The 16588-nt window shown below is 38.1% G+C and overlaps 2 protein-coding genes across 9 annotated transcripts in view; one reads left to right on the plus strand and one right to left on the minus strand.

Moving 5' to 3' along the window:
• The window catches only part of LOC118521619 (uncharacterized), a 45160-nt gene extending 39589 nt beyond the window's left edge, over window positions 1–5571 (minus strand). The window contains exon 1 of the mRNA XM_078061572.1: window positions 5523–5571. The gene's annotated coding sequence lies outside the window, so the exon portion shown is untranslated. The remainder of the gene's footprint in view (window positions 1–5522) is intronic.
• EPHA6 (EPH receptor A6) overlaps window positions 1–16588 on the plus strand; it is an 815440-nt gene that overhangs the window by 763105 nt on the left and 35747 nt on the right. For 7 of the 8 annotated variants that reach the window (XM_036070278.2, XM_036070279.2, XM_036070280.2 and 4 more), the window contains one exon: window positions 16033–16182. In XM_036070278.2, the coding sequence (XP_035926171.1) occupies window positions 16033–16182 (150 nt within the window). Of the gene's footprint in view, window positions 1–14944; window positions 15123–16032; window positions 16183–16588 lie in introns of those variants that run through there. The other variant, XM_036070286.2, reaches the window with a different exon arrangement.

Below are 16588 nucleotides of genomic sequence, written 5' to 3' on the forward strand. Positions count from 1 at the left end.
AAAACTGTGCCTCACAGAAAGACCAAAAAAAATGTCTAGAAAACATATGGAAATTAATTCCTTTTTGCCTCTATTTCTCTTATGCAAGTTTTCTATAACATGTGTTCAGATAAGCATTTAACCAAATATATTTTGTCTAAACTTGCATATGACTAGAATAAACACCCTGAATTTTCAAGGGTGGCAGAAGTATTGATTCTGTGGCAACTGTCTTAGCCTGGGTTCCCTAGAAAACAGAGCCTCAGAAAAGAATTTAGAATGATGAAGCTTTATTTGGGAGGCACGAAAGCAAGGCATCTAGACTGAGGGGAAATGGAAGTGAGGCAAGGAAGAATGTAAAGCAGTACCACAACCTGTTATTGTACTTGCTACTTCCACAAAACAGCAGTTAAGAGATGGGTCCCCTAACCATGCAGAACTTCTCCAAATGAGCCGTATGGAGAAACCATGCTTTGAAATCATTCTTGGAAGGAAGAGGCATTTCCCTAAGCTACTCTTTCCTGTCTCCTATTTCCCAATGGCCAATGTTTGCTGAATTGTGAGTGAATACCCCTTGTTTCCACGTTGAGTGGCCTGGCACCTTCATGGCCAAATGATATGGCAAGTTTCACATTCGTCAGTGTGGTATATCCAGTCCAGAAGTGAGGGAAGTCACAAATTCTGAACCTATACCTAGTGGACCTGAGTGAGTGGAGGTGAACTTGGAATTCCCAAGGCAAGTACCCGGTCAGCCCTCAGGGGTGGCAGCATGGTCCAAGAGGCAGACGAGGTTAATAGAAACTGACACGTTCCTTAACGTTTGTGCGACTTTTAGGAAATCAACTTTAGCTTAGATGAACAGAATCGAAAGTCAAGGCCACTAAGAAAGAGCCATCTGCTTTTTAAGGTATGGCACCAACTAGGGTGTAGGCTATCAAGGAAGAAGAAGTACACACATACACACACACGATACACATATATACATACATATGTATGTATTATATATATATATATATATATATATATATATATATATATATATATATAATTGCCTTCAGTATCACAAAATACTCAATACTGCATATTATAACCCAACCACAACCATTGGATTTTTAGAAATATAATTCTGAAAAGATGAGCCAGCATTCTCTCCATGGTAGACCAGGGCAGGCCTAATACAGCAGTAAGAAGAGTGGAAAAGACACTAGGAAGGAGAAAAATGTTAGGAAACCTCAGACAGGCTACATCACAGGCCAAAGACCAGGAAGCAGGTGGGTTGTGTCAGAGGGTGAACAAGAGGGTTTCCTTGTTGGTGGGCAAAACATAGTGTCTAGATCAGCTGGCAACAGATAGTGAGTGGTAGTCCAAGAAGGCAAACAATCTGTGCTAGACATAGTTTATAGATTTTAGAATCGAAAATTCTAGTATCACTTTATTCCGATGAGACCTATAAACTAGATAGGGGCAGGACAAATATCTACGTATGCGAAGTGGACAGGGATTGAGCTCAAATAACCAAGCAGGAGCTAAGGACAAGGACACCCACAAGGCTCATTAAATTTTGAGTCTTACAGTGTTAGGGGCTCCCCATCTAGGGGTAGCAGCAGGCCCTGGGCCTAAGAAAGAGCTTAGTATGTCAGTGATGGCTGGGCATTCCTTCTCAGGGAGATGAGAGGACTGTGGAGGGCAGGGAGTCAGATTCAATGGCCAGACCACTTTTCTGAATTAGAGTATGGTAACAGTTAACCAGATTCTTTCAGCAAACATTTACTAAGCACTTATATCTGATATTTAATACATATTTCAGACTAGCAACAAATACAAACATTCTATAATTTTTTGGTTTCGATAGTCTGCTTTAACTTATCTCTACTTGAACATGTTTGTCATGATCATGGAATATATCTGTATGTGTACATATATGTATACATATATATAATTTTCATTTAATATTACTACTTGATTTTATACAATAATGGTTACCTACCTTCTAGACTGTTGCGCAGTATGATTTGTACTTATCTGGTATTTGCATTCACCTGTAATCCTTCCTTCTTCCCTCCCATCCCCCGTCTAGCATAATGCAATCAATTCCTTAAACCATGGGTGATAGAAATAATGTATAGAGGTACCTAGCTATTTCCCCAAATTTATAAATTGGGTGCCAAGTTGAAAATAATGTCAGGCATCTGCATTTCTAATTTAGTGTTCTCAAAGGTAGCCCTCTGACAACTGGCAAAAGTATCCTGCTCTGACAGTCTGACCCTGACACTCCAATTAAATATAAAAACAGATCTGAATCTTTTTCACCCAGTTGTACTGTCAAGGTTGGTATAACTTGACTGTCACATAGAGCTCTTTAAATCAGGCTGCCAAGAAAATATGATTGTAGTACAGATTTTAGCATTCAGAAATATTCACTCCCCTTTCACTAACACAGATTTTAAGGGTCAAAGCTATGCATTTTTATCAGATATTTTATTATCTTTCAACCTTTGTGAAGATCAGTGTATTAGAATAGAGGAAGAACTTTTTCTCCTTTACTGCTGAAGTGATTTGGTACAAGGGAAATACTAACGAGGATTTTTTTATTACTTGCTAGAAGTTCCCATTGGACAAAATGAGAAAGTTTTATAAAGAAGATGGATGCAATGTTTAAATTCCATAATACTTTTGGAAACTAAGCATCGGGTCAAAATAGATGAACATTTAGGAAAGGGATAAAAGTGTGGAGTTTTTAATTTTCTTAGAAATATGATGCTTCCAAGTTGCAGCATGTTTCAGCAAAAATTTAAACCATAACAACCCTGACTTATAAATGTATGGAAAGAGAGAAACTTTTAGAAGTAGGCTTCTTGCATTTATTATAAATGCAATATAGTTCTTGTTATAGGCCTAATAATGATCAATTTTTAGCATTTTTCCCGTCGTCCTAGGATGGATACAGCAAGTTAATCACTATTTCCCTTATCCTTGTCATCCCACTGGTGATACTTTTAGGAGGTGGCGTGCGAGTCATTCTGGCTTCAACTCCCACGGGTTGATTGAATCACATTATTTACAGGTTCCATCGTGAACTTCATCATTTAACAGAAGTGTCTAGGATTTTCTCTTCAAACAAACAAAAATCCTAAATACAGAAATTCAAGCTTAATACAGTTAGGCTATTATCCCAATTTTATCATCAACAACACGAGCACGCACCGTTCCCAGTATGTCTCTTTTTCCTTAAATTAGGAAAGTTCATCTTTCCTTGATAAGAGCTATAGGAGAGGGAGGGTGGGATCATTTTAGGGTTCATGAAAGTGGAAGATTGACAGCCCTGGCTGAAGTCGGGCAGAAAGCAGTCAGCCCTGGGGAAGCTTTGCCCACAGCAACGCTAATGCACTTCAACGCTGACATGAAACTTCCTCCAGATTCCAGAAAAAAGCCATTTGGGAAGAGCCTGTCAATAATGTAAAACTGGGCCCAATGATTCTGGTTGTGGACTGCTAGCAAGTGTCCACCCACGACTAATTGGAGATGACCAAACTCATGTTTCAAATGAAAAATATGAGCAGAGCCATCCTCAAATGAAAGGAGCTTTCCTGCAAATTAGAATGTGATTTGTTAAATAGTATTATTGGGTTTAACATCTCAGGTATTTTTCTACAAGGAGATTTTTTTTTTTCTTCCTGAATTCTCTGGGCTCTGCCTTAAGTTCAGTTTTGTTTACCAGAAAGATATGAGAACAAGTTTAATGCTGTGAAAGATGTTTTACTTAGAGCAATAATATGACAAGCAGAACTGAATACATAGCAACTTGCACAGCACATAAAGCTTTCCAGCCAACACCGGCTTTAAAATCACCAGTGAACTAAAAAACAAAACAAAATATAAATATCACACTCAAGGTATAGATGAAAAGCACCATGTCAAAACCACAATTAAATAAATAATCTTCTTTTGTGCTTAGATAATGGAGGAAGCTTATAGCAAGCAGAACTGCTGTTTTTGTTGCCTTGAATTGCTTCAACAACTTGACCTTGGGTTGAATTCTCTGGAGTATAATGTTGAGCCCATATGAAGTCATTTTCCCTGAGCAAATTTGTTTTCAGAGGGGGGGGAAAAACAACTAAAAGTTGATCCTATAGAATTTCATAAATGACAACAGTGAAAACAACCTTTCTGAGTGAATTTTCTTTCTTCTACCCACTACACATATATATGTGAGAAAGCAAGAAAGGGGGAAAAAAAAAAGTTGAACACTGTCCTTCTTCCCCTTCAGGTAAACTACTCAAACTATAAATTTAATATGGAATAAATCACACAAAATTATTATGGATTAAATGGGAGAAGATAAAGATAAATTGTTTTTTAAACATGGCATTATTAATTTTAAATATAAGAAATCTTTCTAGTCTAATTAGCAGGTCCTTAGAGGATTTGTTCTAATACATAAATGTAAAGTGTATGGAAATGATGCTTCCATAGTGCATGACAGTCCTTGAGAAGAGAATTTCCAAAATTAGTTTTTGAATATTCCTCCTTTAACTTTGTTTACATGATTGATTTGAACTCTCCATTTTAGATATGTTAAGCAGAGTAAATGTCATCCCATTCTACTCTGGAATATGGCAAATATCTAATCAGAGGAATTGAAATAAATGCTTCTAATGTATAAAATGTGGTGCCATATGTGACTATTACAGAATTATTAAACAATGTTACTAACTCCCTAGACGTGGCAAGATTTTCCTGCTCTACTCTTCCCTCTATTTGTCCCCTAATCCCCCATCAGCAATCCACAATGCAGCCAAAGGGATCCAAAATAAAATATTTTATCACCCTGATTTTATCACCCCATTGCGTGAAACCTTGGTTTTCCATTGCCATGAGAAAAGGTCCAAATTCTGTAAGTGCATTAGGAAGCCCTTCATGATCCCATGCCCTGCTTGCTTCTCTAACCTCTGTCTCCTCACTCCCCCGTCTTTCACTCTATTTTTCAACTGCAACTTCTGTCAATACCTCTAAATCTGTTATGTTCTCTCTTTTGTACCTGTTCTCTCTACCTAGACCAGTCTTCCCTACCCCTACCCCTGATCTCCTTTCTCACACCTCTTTTATTTGTTTAACTCCAATCTTCCATAAGGTCCGAGCCTAGACATCATTTTTTCTTGGGAGCCTCCTCGACTCTCCCCTACCTGGGCACCTATCACATTTCATAGCATCATTTATTATGTGTCATTATCATCCATTAGATTATAAGTACTGTCATGATCTTATGCCACATCTCCAACATTCCTACAGCTAATATTGACTGAGTACCTGTAATGCTCAGACTCATTTCTAAGCTCTGAGAAAACAGCAAAGAACCAAGCAAACAAAATCTCTGCCTCAGGGAACTTATATTCTGTACATACAGCAAATACTTACTAGCAAGAACAGAGTAAAAGAAAACAGGATGGTAGAGAACAAAAGGCAAAGAACAGATTGAGAAGCATGCACAGAGCGAAATAAGAAAGAGCCAGGAGACATTCAAGGTAAAAATGGAAGGGACTTACAGAAATGCAGGTTGATCTCTCAAAAGACCCCCCACACACACAACTAGATAGGCCCTCTGTTATTTAAAACTTTGCCATTGGCTTGTGATATTTGAAGATGATAGAGATCGTGCCTTTTTTATTCTACCTGCAGCCAAGAACATCCAGATTCTGTCATTCAGCATTCCAGATATGTCCTCCAGAGCCATCTGCTGTCCACAATGAACAAGGCTTCAGACCCCAAGTGATATACAGAAGCCCGAGCAAAACAAGCTGGAAACTTATTTTACAAGCATTGCTTCTCCAAATTTTATTCACTGGGAAAATCTGCTATAAAGTAGTGAATATGTTATGCAAGTAAAATTAGACCTTTCAACCTGATGGTATGATGCATGATTGCACACACTTATTGCAAATGATTCTGCAAGAAATAAAAGTAATTTAATTTTTTTTCATTAGACATTCAATATACAAGGTCGAAAGAGAGGTTTAGGATCCCTGTCATCCCCTTATACTTAAAAAATTAAAAGAACTTATTTACAGTTTTTACCATGTGATTCACATTTTTAAGCCACAACAAAATTAGAGTGAAAACAAAAAAAACAATCAAACCAAAGGGCATATAATTTTGAATACAGAAATAGTGACAGATGCATCCCAAATTATAAAATCCTGTGCCTTTGAACTCTGTTCTCTCTGAAGAGATGCCCTGGCCTTTTTGTCTTACCAGTCAAACTCCTATTTTCTTTTAAATTCTACCTAAAACTTACCTCTGTCATGTCACCTTTCAGCTTCTTCCCATAGTCATCCCAAGGAGCTGATCCTTCTTTTTTTTTTTTTTTTTTTTGCTGTCAAATGAATCTAGTACAGAGTTCTGTTAGAGCCCTGACCCTTTGTGCTGCCATTATTTGTTTACATCGAAGTCTCTCCTACTGTAACATGATCTCCCTGAGGACAAGGAGGACATCTTTGTGACTCAAGCACCTGGCATGTGAGATGTGTTAAAAAAAAAAAAAAAAAAAGTTTGACCAAAAAAAGAATAAGAAAATGAATGAATGAGTAAATGAAAGCCACCAATGACCTTCAGTGCCTCTCTGGGTGAGGCTTTTTATAAACTGAAAATTCAGATTGGGAAATTGCCCTTTCATCCTTTCCTTATCATTAACCAAGTTCATAATGATGACTAAGAAGGAGCTAAGAAGTGAAATTTGAATTCCACTTATACAGTATGGTTCTGAGACTGTGCTTTTCATTTTACATCATTTGCCTAATTCATCTCATCCGGTCATCTTAGCAAATAATCATTAAATTCTATTATAATCATAGCACCATGCTAAATACCATAAAGTAGATTACAAAGAAGAATAGAAGATGCTCCAAGATTTTTATAACCTCTCTGGGAAGGCAGTACAGTTTAAAAAGGCAGATAATAGTGCACAGAAGGTACATGATGCTAAGTGCCCGATGAGCGAGGAAGACAGTGGGTGTCACGGGCAGGGGTGAGAGGAGCAAGCACTTTAGTCATGAGCAAAACAGAAGCTAAAGCAAACACTGACGAGACAGTATTCCCTGTTGGAATAATGGAGTGGACGAAGGCTTGACTGTGTAGAGCTCCTCAACTAAGATGTGGAGGACGTAAGAGAACCGTCCTGCATATTGTACTCGGTTTATCACAAATTTAAAACTTACTCAAAATACTAGCATTTTAATCATCCTTTCAGCCAAAGTCTAGTTTCGAAATAGATTTATCTGTATAAACATTTTCTGGTATTTCCAGGTCCAGGTACTTCCAGACTTTTCTCAGGTTCTTACCCACCTTTGGATGTGAGCCCCTCAGCCCCATCTTTTCATAGAGTAATGCTTCCTCAGGATTTCGGAAGATTGTGCCCTCTCCTCTGTTGAGTGGCTGGTCCCAAACAGACTGCCTCTAAAGATGTCATTATGTCATCTGGTCTCCCCTTCTTGGCTTATGCTCAGAGCTAGCCTTTTTGACAATGGGTAATTTGAGGTCACAGGGCCACTCTGAACTGATGTATCACAACACTTGATGAGACAGCGGCCAGAGAGGACCTGCTTCTCAGATACATTCAGTCAAAGCACTGTGGGTCTCTCACAAGAGTCTGATTAATGGATAAAGTGCCTGTGGGCATAATAATGATGCAGGAACCCACGGAGCTCAGCACTAACCCCTTTTGTCTATGTTTCCTTAGACAGAAGTGGAGGTTGTCCCTTCTGTGTTACCTCACTAGGGTATTCACGTATTAACAAATCATAGAATATTAAATCTTCACAGGAGCTACAAGATCACACAGTCTAACCCCCTCAATTTACAGAGACTCTGTAACTTATCCAAGATCACACAACAAATTAGTGGAAGAAAGAGAGGTGTTAGAAGACACACATTTGTCTCCATAGTCATTTTCTCTCCCTATATTGCACATTCTCCTTCCAAAGTAAACACCCCTGCATTTGTGAAAATCACCACTGTGTATGCCCTGGAGCCCTATACACTTTCTCCATCCTTTTTGAATATTTATTTTCAAACAGGGTTTGTAAGTAATACTAGCATAAAAATAGATATACCTCATTTTATGTAGTCTCTTTTCCTAAAATTCAGGATCTGAATTTTTTCCACAAATACATAGTGTCAGATTATGGAAATAGATAGATGGCATAAGTATTAATCACTGCTTGTTAGTAGTATTATTCTTACAGGACAACTTGATAAGAAAGCAAAGTATTGACTCGTTAGTGGTATACATCAGTTTGAGGCCATTCAGATAAAAATGCTTGTGTTCTATACATGAAGAATTATATTATTTTACATATTATATTAACATTTAATGTACTAAATATCTCAGTATCAATGGCCCAAAATAATCTTTTACTCCCCTTTATGATTTATGTGGTATATCTTTTAGAACTATTACTTCTGTGTTAATATCCATAGGTCTTTGCCATACATAGTACAGATGAGAAGCTTAAGAAAACTTTGTTAAAATACACTGGGGAGGGAGCAGAGCAGTAGCTAGTCTTCTGTATGGCTGGATTAAAAAGAAAAAAATAGGAGAGAGGGACAGGAGAGAAAAGATAGAGGGTAGAGTGCTACTGTCCAGGAAGGGAGGAATAGGATTTTTCACCCTATTAGTATCCACTATCCCCTTCAGACCTTACCATACAGAATGTTCACAAAACCATAATGAATGATAGGTTGTTTTGAAAAAAAAATTACCTCTACTGTCAGTGGTATTTAAGTTATCTACACTCAGACACAATGGCAATCCTCATAATAATGTATATGTTTAATTCTAGCACATTACAGTAACATTGTGTCCTACTTTATCTGCCTTATAGGATGGCATAGAAAATCTAATTTAACAGATGTCCCCCACAACAGTGTTAATTCACTTAATGATGTAGCACCTATGTTCTCATCAAAAGAGAGTACTGAGAAATAGGTGGCAATGAATTATTTTCAGGAGCAATTTAGGAGGAAGCAGGTGAAAAGGATTCTAATTCTCGAGGCTTTGAATAGCACGATAAGCACTGTTTTATTACGGGAACAAAAAAATTAGCATTCACTGAGCTGTTTATGCATTTAGACAATGAATAAAAATGTAATGTAATTCCAGGTAGATAATGTGAGGAGAGGAGAATGAGAAAGTCTTTCCTTCCATAGTTAGGAATGTTTTTAGAGAGTAGAAAACAAAGCTGGCGACTTAGCTATTCATGTTTATTGGGAATCATTTCTCATTTGGTCCTATCTTTATGAAAAACATGGTCTAAATAAATTTCAAAACTAGATCATTGTTCGTTTCATAATCACAACAGGAGGTTGCGTTGACGTTCGAGTAGGGGAGGGGACAGCACTGCCTACAGGGGCCAGGAGGATAATGGAAATAGGGCAAGTGTGTCTGAGGAAGATTCAGTGAAGATAGTGGAGTGGAGTGGTGAGAGCCACTCCACTCTGGAGAGCCCACACCCTGTTTAAAGGCATTTGGAGACAGTAGGGGGAAAAAAAACAGCCATGGAAAACCTAACTGTGGGCCCGTTTCAGCTCAAAGCCGAACAGTTGGTCAGCTCTGGATTCAGGAAAATGCAAGACCCTGAGACCTCAGTGAACACCCACACAAGGTCCTTGGCACAGGGAATGAAAGCCCGGAACAAGAAACAACTGTTAGGAAGTCTTTGTCTTATATAAAGGTATAAAAATGGTTGTTTCATGTTTGTGGCCTAAAACAATGCTATTTACCATTTCTCAGTGCTTATCATCCTATAAAAACTAAGGACCTGTGACTTATATTTTTAAAATACTATGCAAGAAGGGTCTTCTGCTTATAGCAAGAGTGTCTCAACCTGGCATCTATAAATCACATGATAATGATGCAAAATTGTGTGTATGTGTGCATTTCTATGGTACATTAGTGAGGAGAGATGGTTTGTAACTTACCCACTGTATCAAACCCCAGAAAGAGAAGAGAAACACTCAGGAAAAGGCAAGAAATCCTTTGAGAATCATTATCAGGCAGATCCAGCTGTAGGCAGGAATCTGGCTGCCAACATTTAACCATAGATAATGGTCTTTGATGACAGAATTATACCTATGAAAGAACGAGATGAATGAGCTATGTCTTCAGTCTCAGAAGGGCACTGGTGGGCATAGAACCGAACTCACTGAACCAAAACAGACAGATTTCTTCAAACTGGACAAGACAAGTCTAAATTTGAAGAACTGAGTCAGAGCTTGTCTACCAATGATTGATTTGTTGCCTGGCTCCTAAAAGCTCCTAAAGCTCTTGTGTGAGATCACCCTTGAGCCTGGCACTGTAGGGGGTAGGCTAGTGACTGCAGATTAGAAAACCAGGATGCTGGGGTGCCTGGGTGGCTCAGATGGTTAAGCCTCTGCCTTCGGCTCAGGTCATGATCTCCAGGTCCTGGGATCGAGTCCTGCATCGAGCTCCTTGTTCAGCATGGAGTCTGCTTCTCCCTCACCCTCTGCCTCTCCCCCTGCTCATGCTCTCTCTCTGTATCTCTCTGTATCAAATGAATAAATTAGAAAAAAAATCTTAAAAAAAAAAAAAAAGAAAACTGGGATGCTGACATGGGCTGGAGTTGCCAAGCAGGTCCAAATGAGAGACATATTAACTGCATAAATTAAAGAGAAAAATAATATTTCCTGAGTGCCTACCCTATGTTGGCAGCTAAGAGGTGCTTCGTGGATACAATCTCATTGAATCCACTTAATAAATGTTATCTAGAAACCTATGAGAAGATTTCTTCTCTGTGACTACAGATGGATTCATTCCGTCATAGTCCTCCATCTTTCTTCAAAGAAGGACAAATATTATCCTCATATTTCAGAAAAGGATAAAACTTCACACAGTACCAAAGTTGCCCTAGATCACTAAACTTCAATGAAGGAGAGAAGTACACATCCCTCTGAGAGGGGGCGGGGATGTGGTTTTAAAAAGGCTTGCACAATATAATATAGTTGTGCCCAATAGTATTATGATTTGTTGATTTGGGATTACAAACTAGAAAGAGATGCTCAGAGATGGACTTACCTCTCAAGATCAGTAATTCTCAAGAGAAGGAAGAATAACCCCCCAGTGAGGGTTGTCTGTATAACTAGCATGTGGGAGAGTGATTTGCTCTGACTTCCCAGGACACCATACTGAATTAAGGCAGAAGACTTCAGAGTGCCAATTCCTCCGCCGTTGCTCCCCAAACCACACCACCACTGCTCCAAATAATCCCACTGACAGGAAATTTTCATGTAAAATGACCTTTCAGTAAACAAACTAATGCCTCTTTCATCTGACCTCAGGAAGTGTCCATATAATGAGTTTTCCAAATAACCAGTGGTTGCTCCTTAAGTGAGCAAAAAGGGGGAAAGGTCAATGTCCTGGTTTCATGCCTTTCTAATATGTATTTTCATACTGTTGCCTTCTTAAACTAAAAGTGATTAAGTTATTTTAACCCATTCTTATGACTCAGGATGATCCCTGTGACCATTAATTATTGGTCTGGGATGTGAAACAAGAGTGTGCTTATGCCCTCTTCTGTCTGTCATTTGGCCATCTGTTTACATGAACTCAGTACCACCTCAGATGGCCTATCTACTCCGTTTAATGGGAGCCAAGAAACTGTAGGCACATATTAAAACTCACTCAAGTTTATTATTTTATGATCATTGAACAAATCCCCTCATCTGAAATATAAGACTCAGAGTTAAGACTTGCCCAAAGTCACACAATGGATTGTAGAAGAGTTTCATCCCACTTAGGATTTGCAGTTCTTAAAGAAAAATATTTAGTTAAAATCATCGTTAGAAATTTCTTAAATTAATCTTTAAGCATAGTATATATGTTTTCTGTAGTGTAATTCTTATATTCCTTGAAGTTTGGGTACCACAGAGATAGATTAAGGAAAAAAGAAAAAGTCTGCAGCCAGATTGTTGCCTATTCAAACCATTCGCCTTTAAGATAACCATCAAATCCGGTGAACGAGAAATGGAGAGAGATTTAAGTGTTCTTGTTTCTCAGTGGAAGTTTTCTGTTTGGTTTCAGTATTAAGCCTTTGTAACCTTACTATATTTCAATTGATTGTCTCCTGCACTGAAGATTAGAGGATCAGGTTTTATTACCTCAGATGTTAAATACAACTATAATGCAACTCTCCTCAGGGGGTAGAGGGTTTACAGGTATAATACAGGGTTCCTGGTTGTTTCTTCCGAACTTTCTCGGCTGTGACCCTTGTTTAGACAGCAAGCTCTGGATAGGACTTAAAAAACAGGAAAAAAAGGGTTGCTAACAATCTTTTCAGTAGCCATCCAGATCCAGTTTGCTTACTTCCTGTTTCTCCTTTGTTCCCTAAGTGATTAAGCTCTCCCCATAAGGGAAGTACTGGGAAGTGAGAAGTCTTTAGAGTTGCATTCAGTCATTTTGATTAGCATCATTGGTAACTTTTTTTCTCCCTCATAAACATATGGTAAAACAACATGTAATGTTCCAATGATTGTGATTTCAAATCTAAAGTACTATTTGTTCATTCCTGAAACCTAAAACAAACATCTGGTGGTTAATGCTTTGAGAAAAAGTAACTTAGTGCATTACCTCTGTCTATGATTCGAGATCATAGGCAAAAATAAGAAGCTGAGATTAAGCCACAAATGTATTTTGGTCCAATTAAAAAAAAAAAAAAAGGAAAAGAACTAAGCTTCTGTGTTTCCTCTAAAATAGGAAAGGGGATAGAGACCATGTGGTAATCTTAAGGACCTCTTCCTTTCAGCCTTATCTTGCACTGAGAGATCAACTATATTCAGTCTATATCCATCCTCCCACTAGAAAAAAAGATTTGAAAACTTCCTTATCTCCATCCCATATATGCTCAGAATTATTGAAGTCCATGCATACTGTCAGGTTCATGTTACCATGCATTTTTATTAGTTAGAATTATATCTCCTACCTTAAAACTTCTGTGACGATTTTTCATCTGTAAGGTTTATTCTAGCTCACACTTCCCATTTCAAGATGGCACTTGGCATAGAGTTTGAAATAAAGATGTACTGTCCATTTTGCAATGTTGCTCATCCTAGGTAAAAAAATTTGGTTTTTTCTAAGGGTGGTGTATTAGTCTGCTAGGGCTACCGTAACAAAATACCAGAGGCTGAGTGGCTCAAACAATAAAAATTTATTTTTCACAGTTCTGGAGACTGGACATCCAAAATCTAAATGTGGGCAGGTTTGGCTTCTCCTGAGGTTTCTCTCCTTGGCTTGCAGATGGCCATCTTCTTGCTGTGTCCTCACAGGGCCTTTTCCCTGTGCCTACACACCTCTGGTGTCTCTTCATCTTCTTAGAAGGACAGTAGCCATATTGGAGTAGGGCCCACCCTTATGACCTCATTTAACTTTGATTACCTCTTAAAAGGCCCTACCACCAAATACAGTCACACTGGGGCTTAGGGCTTCAAAATATGAATTTTGAGGAAACACAATTCAGTCCATAACAGATAGCAATGCTATTAATCAAATATTCTGTAATATCTTCTCCTCGAGGAAAAATAAAATCTTAGAAAGGAAAAGGGAAAAGTTATTATTTACATGTGATACCAACTTATATGACATATAAATTTATATGTGAATCGTTTATATGAGATATCATTTATAAGTGAATGCACCTAAAATAACCCTTAACTACATTTTTTAGCCTGTCCTAATAGAACTCACAAAGATTTAGCAAAGGAACAGTTTCAGCAGATTAGCAATTCACACTTCAACACATTGTTTGCCTGAGAGACAAAGAAAGATCCGGAGTCAGAAATGTCAAATGAGATTGCTGCTCCTGCATCTGTTCTGAAGTCAACTCTACAAATTTGGTCTTTAGTCTCTGGAAGCGTGGCTTCCATATTGGAACAAACCTGATCCTGACTTAAGTGGCTTCAAAATGCAGAGCCACAGGACCAAGGTGCTTTAGCCACAAATAGACCATAAAACAAAGGCTGCTATAGGACTGGGGCAAGTCAGAGTGTCCTTGTCCCCTCATGAAGTATAGACCACACTAGTTTGTTTTGTTTTTTTTTACAACACTAATGTTGTGTTGGATCATTTACAATATTTCCATTTCTGAATTATTTTTTTCATGTTCTATAATAGCGTTGCTTGGTTTAGTAAATAAAAATATAGCATGCCCAGTTAAATTTGAATTGCAGAGAAACAATGAATTTTTTTTTTAGTGTAAATGTCTCATGCAATATTTGGGACATACTTACACACAAAAATATATTCCTTTATGGGACATACTTAGACTAAAAAAAAAGTATTTGTTATTTACCTGAAATTCTAATCTAACTGTCGGTCCTGTATTCTATCTGGCAACTCTACTCTGGGTTTAGAAATGAATCCTTCTCTTGCAACTCCCTTCCCCCACCCATCACCCTCTTAAACTACTATCACCAACTTTGTAAATTTAATTTCCTGGCCTTAATTTTGTACTGCCACGAAGCGTGAACACCCCAGACTTCAGGCTTCTGGCTTCCTTCCATTATACTACGATGATAGATGATTATAAGATGCTCAGTGTTAAAACACTCGTTTGGCCCAGCTTTTCCCCCATGATGAAGTATTTACAACTTTATATCAATACCCCATAATACTACTATGATAACATTAGTAGACAGTATGTATTTAATAATGTGGGGAGGAATCTCTAAACCCTAGATTCAGCCACTCACCTGTAAAATCAGGGGATTGAATTCAAGGTATTATCCCCAAGGTTCCTCGCTACAAGTCTTTAAAATGAGGATTCCATTAAAGCTCTCATTTGCCTGGTGAAACCCAATTATTCCCATTTCGGGTGAATCGCTTTTCTCTTCAAGTAAATGCTTAGAGATTACTCGATTCATGGCTTCACATTTTAAAGGTGTTAAACCTCACTTCCTCAAGGGCCAGAGAATGCACCCCCTATCGCCTCCCACCCCCGCTCACCGTCACACCGGACTTTGAGCGCCGTGGGCGATCGGATGATGTGATCATGGAAATGCTGATACTGATGAAACAATTCCATCGCGGAGCGTTCGGACAGTTAAAAGATCTGTGCTGCCAGCAGAAGCCATCTCCGCGGTGCGGGGAACCGCGGTCCGGGCGCAGCTCGTTGTTCTCTTCCGCCCTCTAGTGGCGACAGGGGTGTTCTCCTCCGCTCGACTTTGCCGTTCAGAGCGGCAAAGATTTCAAAGACTAAATCAAATGGATGAATTGTTTTATTCTTGTCATTACAGTAAAAAGGGATTTATAGAGTGTTTCGAGAGAGAAAATGTAATAAATGTTGATAAAAATTAAGTATAACACAATAGCGGGCTTTAATACCTGAACAATATAGATTAAATTCATGCAATTTCATCTCTTTAATATGTTCAAATGTGAACTTGAACACTGAAGAACAAGAATATAAACTAGCCTAAAGTGTTCTAAAGAAGAATTATCCTTCTCAGGTGCTCTTGTATAATGTTAAAGGATTTTTTAATTTAAAATAAATGTAATTATAGATAAAAAGGAAAGAGGGAAAGTTCTGATAAACACTGAATTGCAGAGAACATCTCAGTTCTGTATTTAACCACCTATTTTCAATTAAGTTAGAACTTATTCTCATTATTATTTATACATGTAATACAATGTTTAATGAATGTTGAATGATATTTAGTTTTAATGTTCTATAATCCAGAACTTTCTTCAAATGGCATGATAGTGAGTTTAACTGTGTGAATCTAAAGTGAAAATAAATTTCTCCAGTGAATGAAATAAAGTATTTCTGAAGTGTGACTTATTTCCCATTAAAGTTGTTTGCACTGAATAATTATTATAGGAAAAAATATTTCTGACATTTAACATGATTCTGGTTCTCTTATTTTTATTTAAAATGCCAATGCTATCATGCAGTATTTAGATCTTTCTAACAAAAGTTATTTAATTGGACTGCCACTTCATTTTTTAATACACTTGTGAGCCAGCTGAGAAATCTCCAATTTGTTTTCCAGGGTGGGAAAATTCCCATAAGGTGGACAGCCCCCGAAGCTATTGCCTACAGAAAATTCTCCTCAGCAAGTGATGCATGGAGCTATGGCATTGTCATGTGGGAGGTCATGTCCTATGGAGAGAGACCTTATTGGGAAATGTCTAACCAAGATGTAAGTGCCATCAATAGTTAAACTGCCATTTTGTGAGTATAAACACGTTAACACTGAGGAGTAAATATGTCTTTTGCCCTCATTCACATTAGCCCTTCTCTTCCTGAGAATTGTTCAGGGTCTGTGGCTGAGTTTGAGAAGCTAAGTAACCTTCCCCTCTGAGCTGTACTTGGTGTCATAGGGGCCAGTGGATGGGCTTTGTCATGTGAGTACCTGACCCGCATCTTACGGAGTCCGAGACTCCAACACACATTGTTCTGATGCGGCATCACTGTGCTAAAGCAACAGTCTTGACCTACAAGTAACAAAAGACAAAGAAGAATGTTTACCTTCCCCTTCTTCCCGAGGGCAGTGCAATGCGCCACTGCAAAGAGCAAATTAATTTAAACTAGATGTTACTTAGAAG

This window comes from Halichoerus grypus, chromosome 1, assembly GCF_964656455.1.
Source record: "Halichoerus grypus chromosome 1, mHalGry1.hap1.1, whole genome shotgun sequence".
NCBI lineage: Eukaryota > Metazoa > Chordata > Mammalia > Carnivora > Phocidae > Halichoerus > Halichoerus grypus.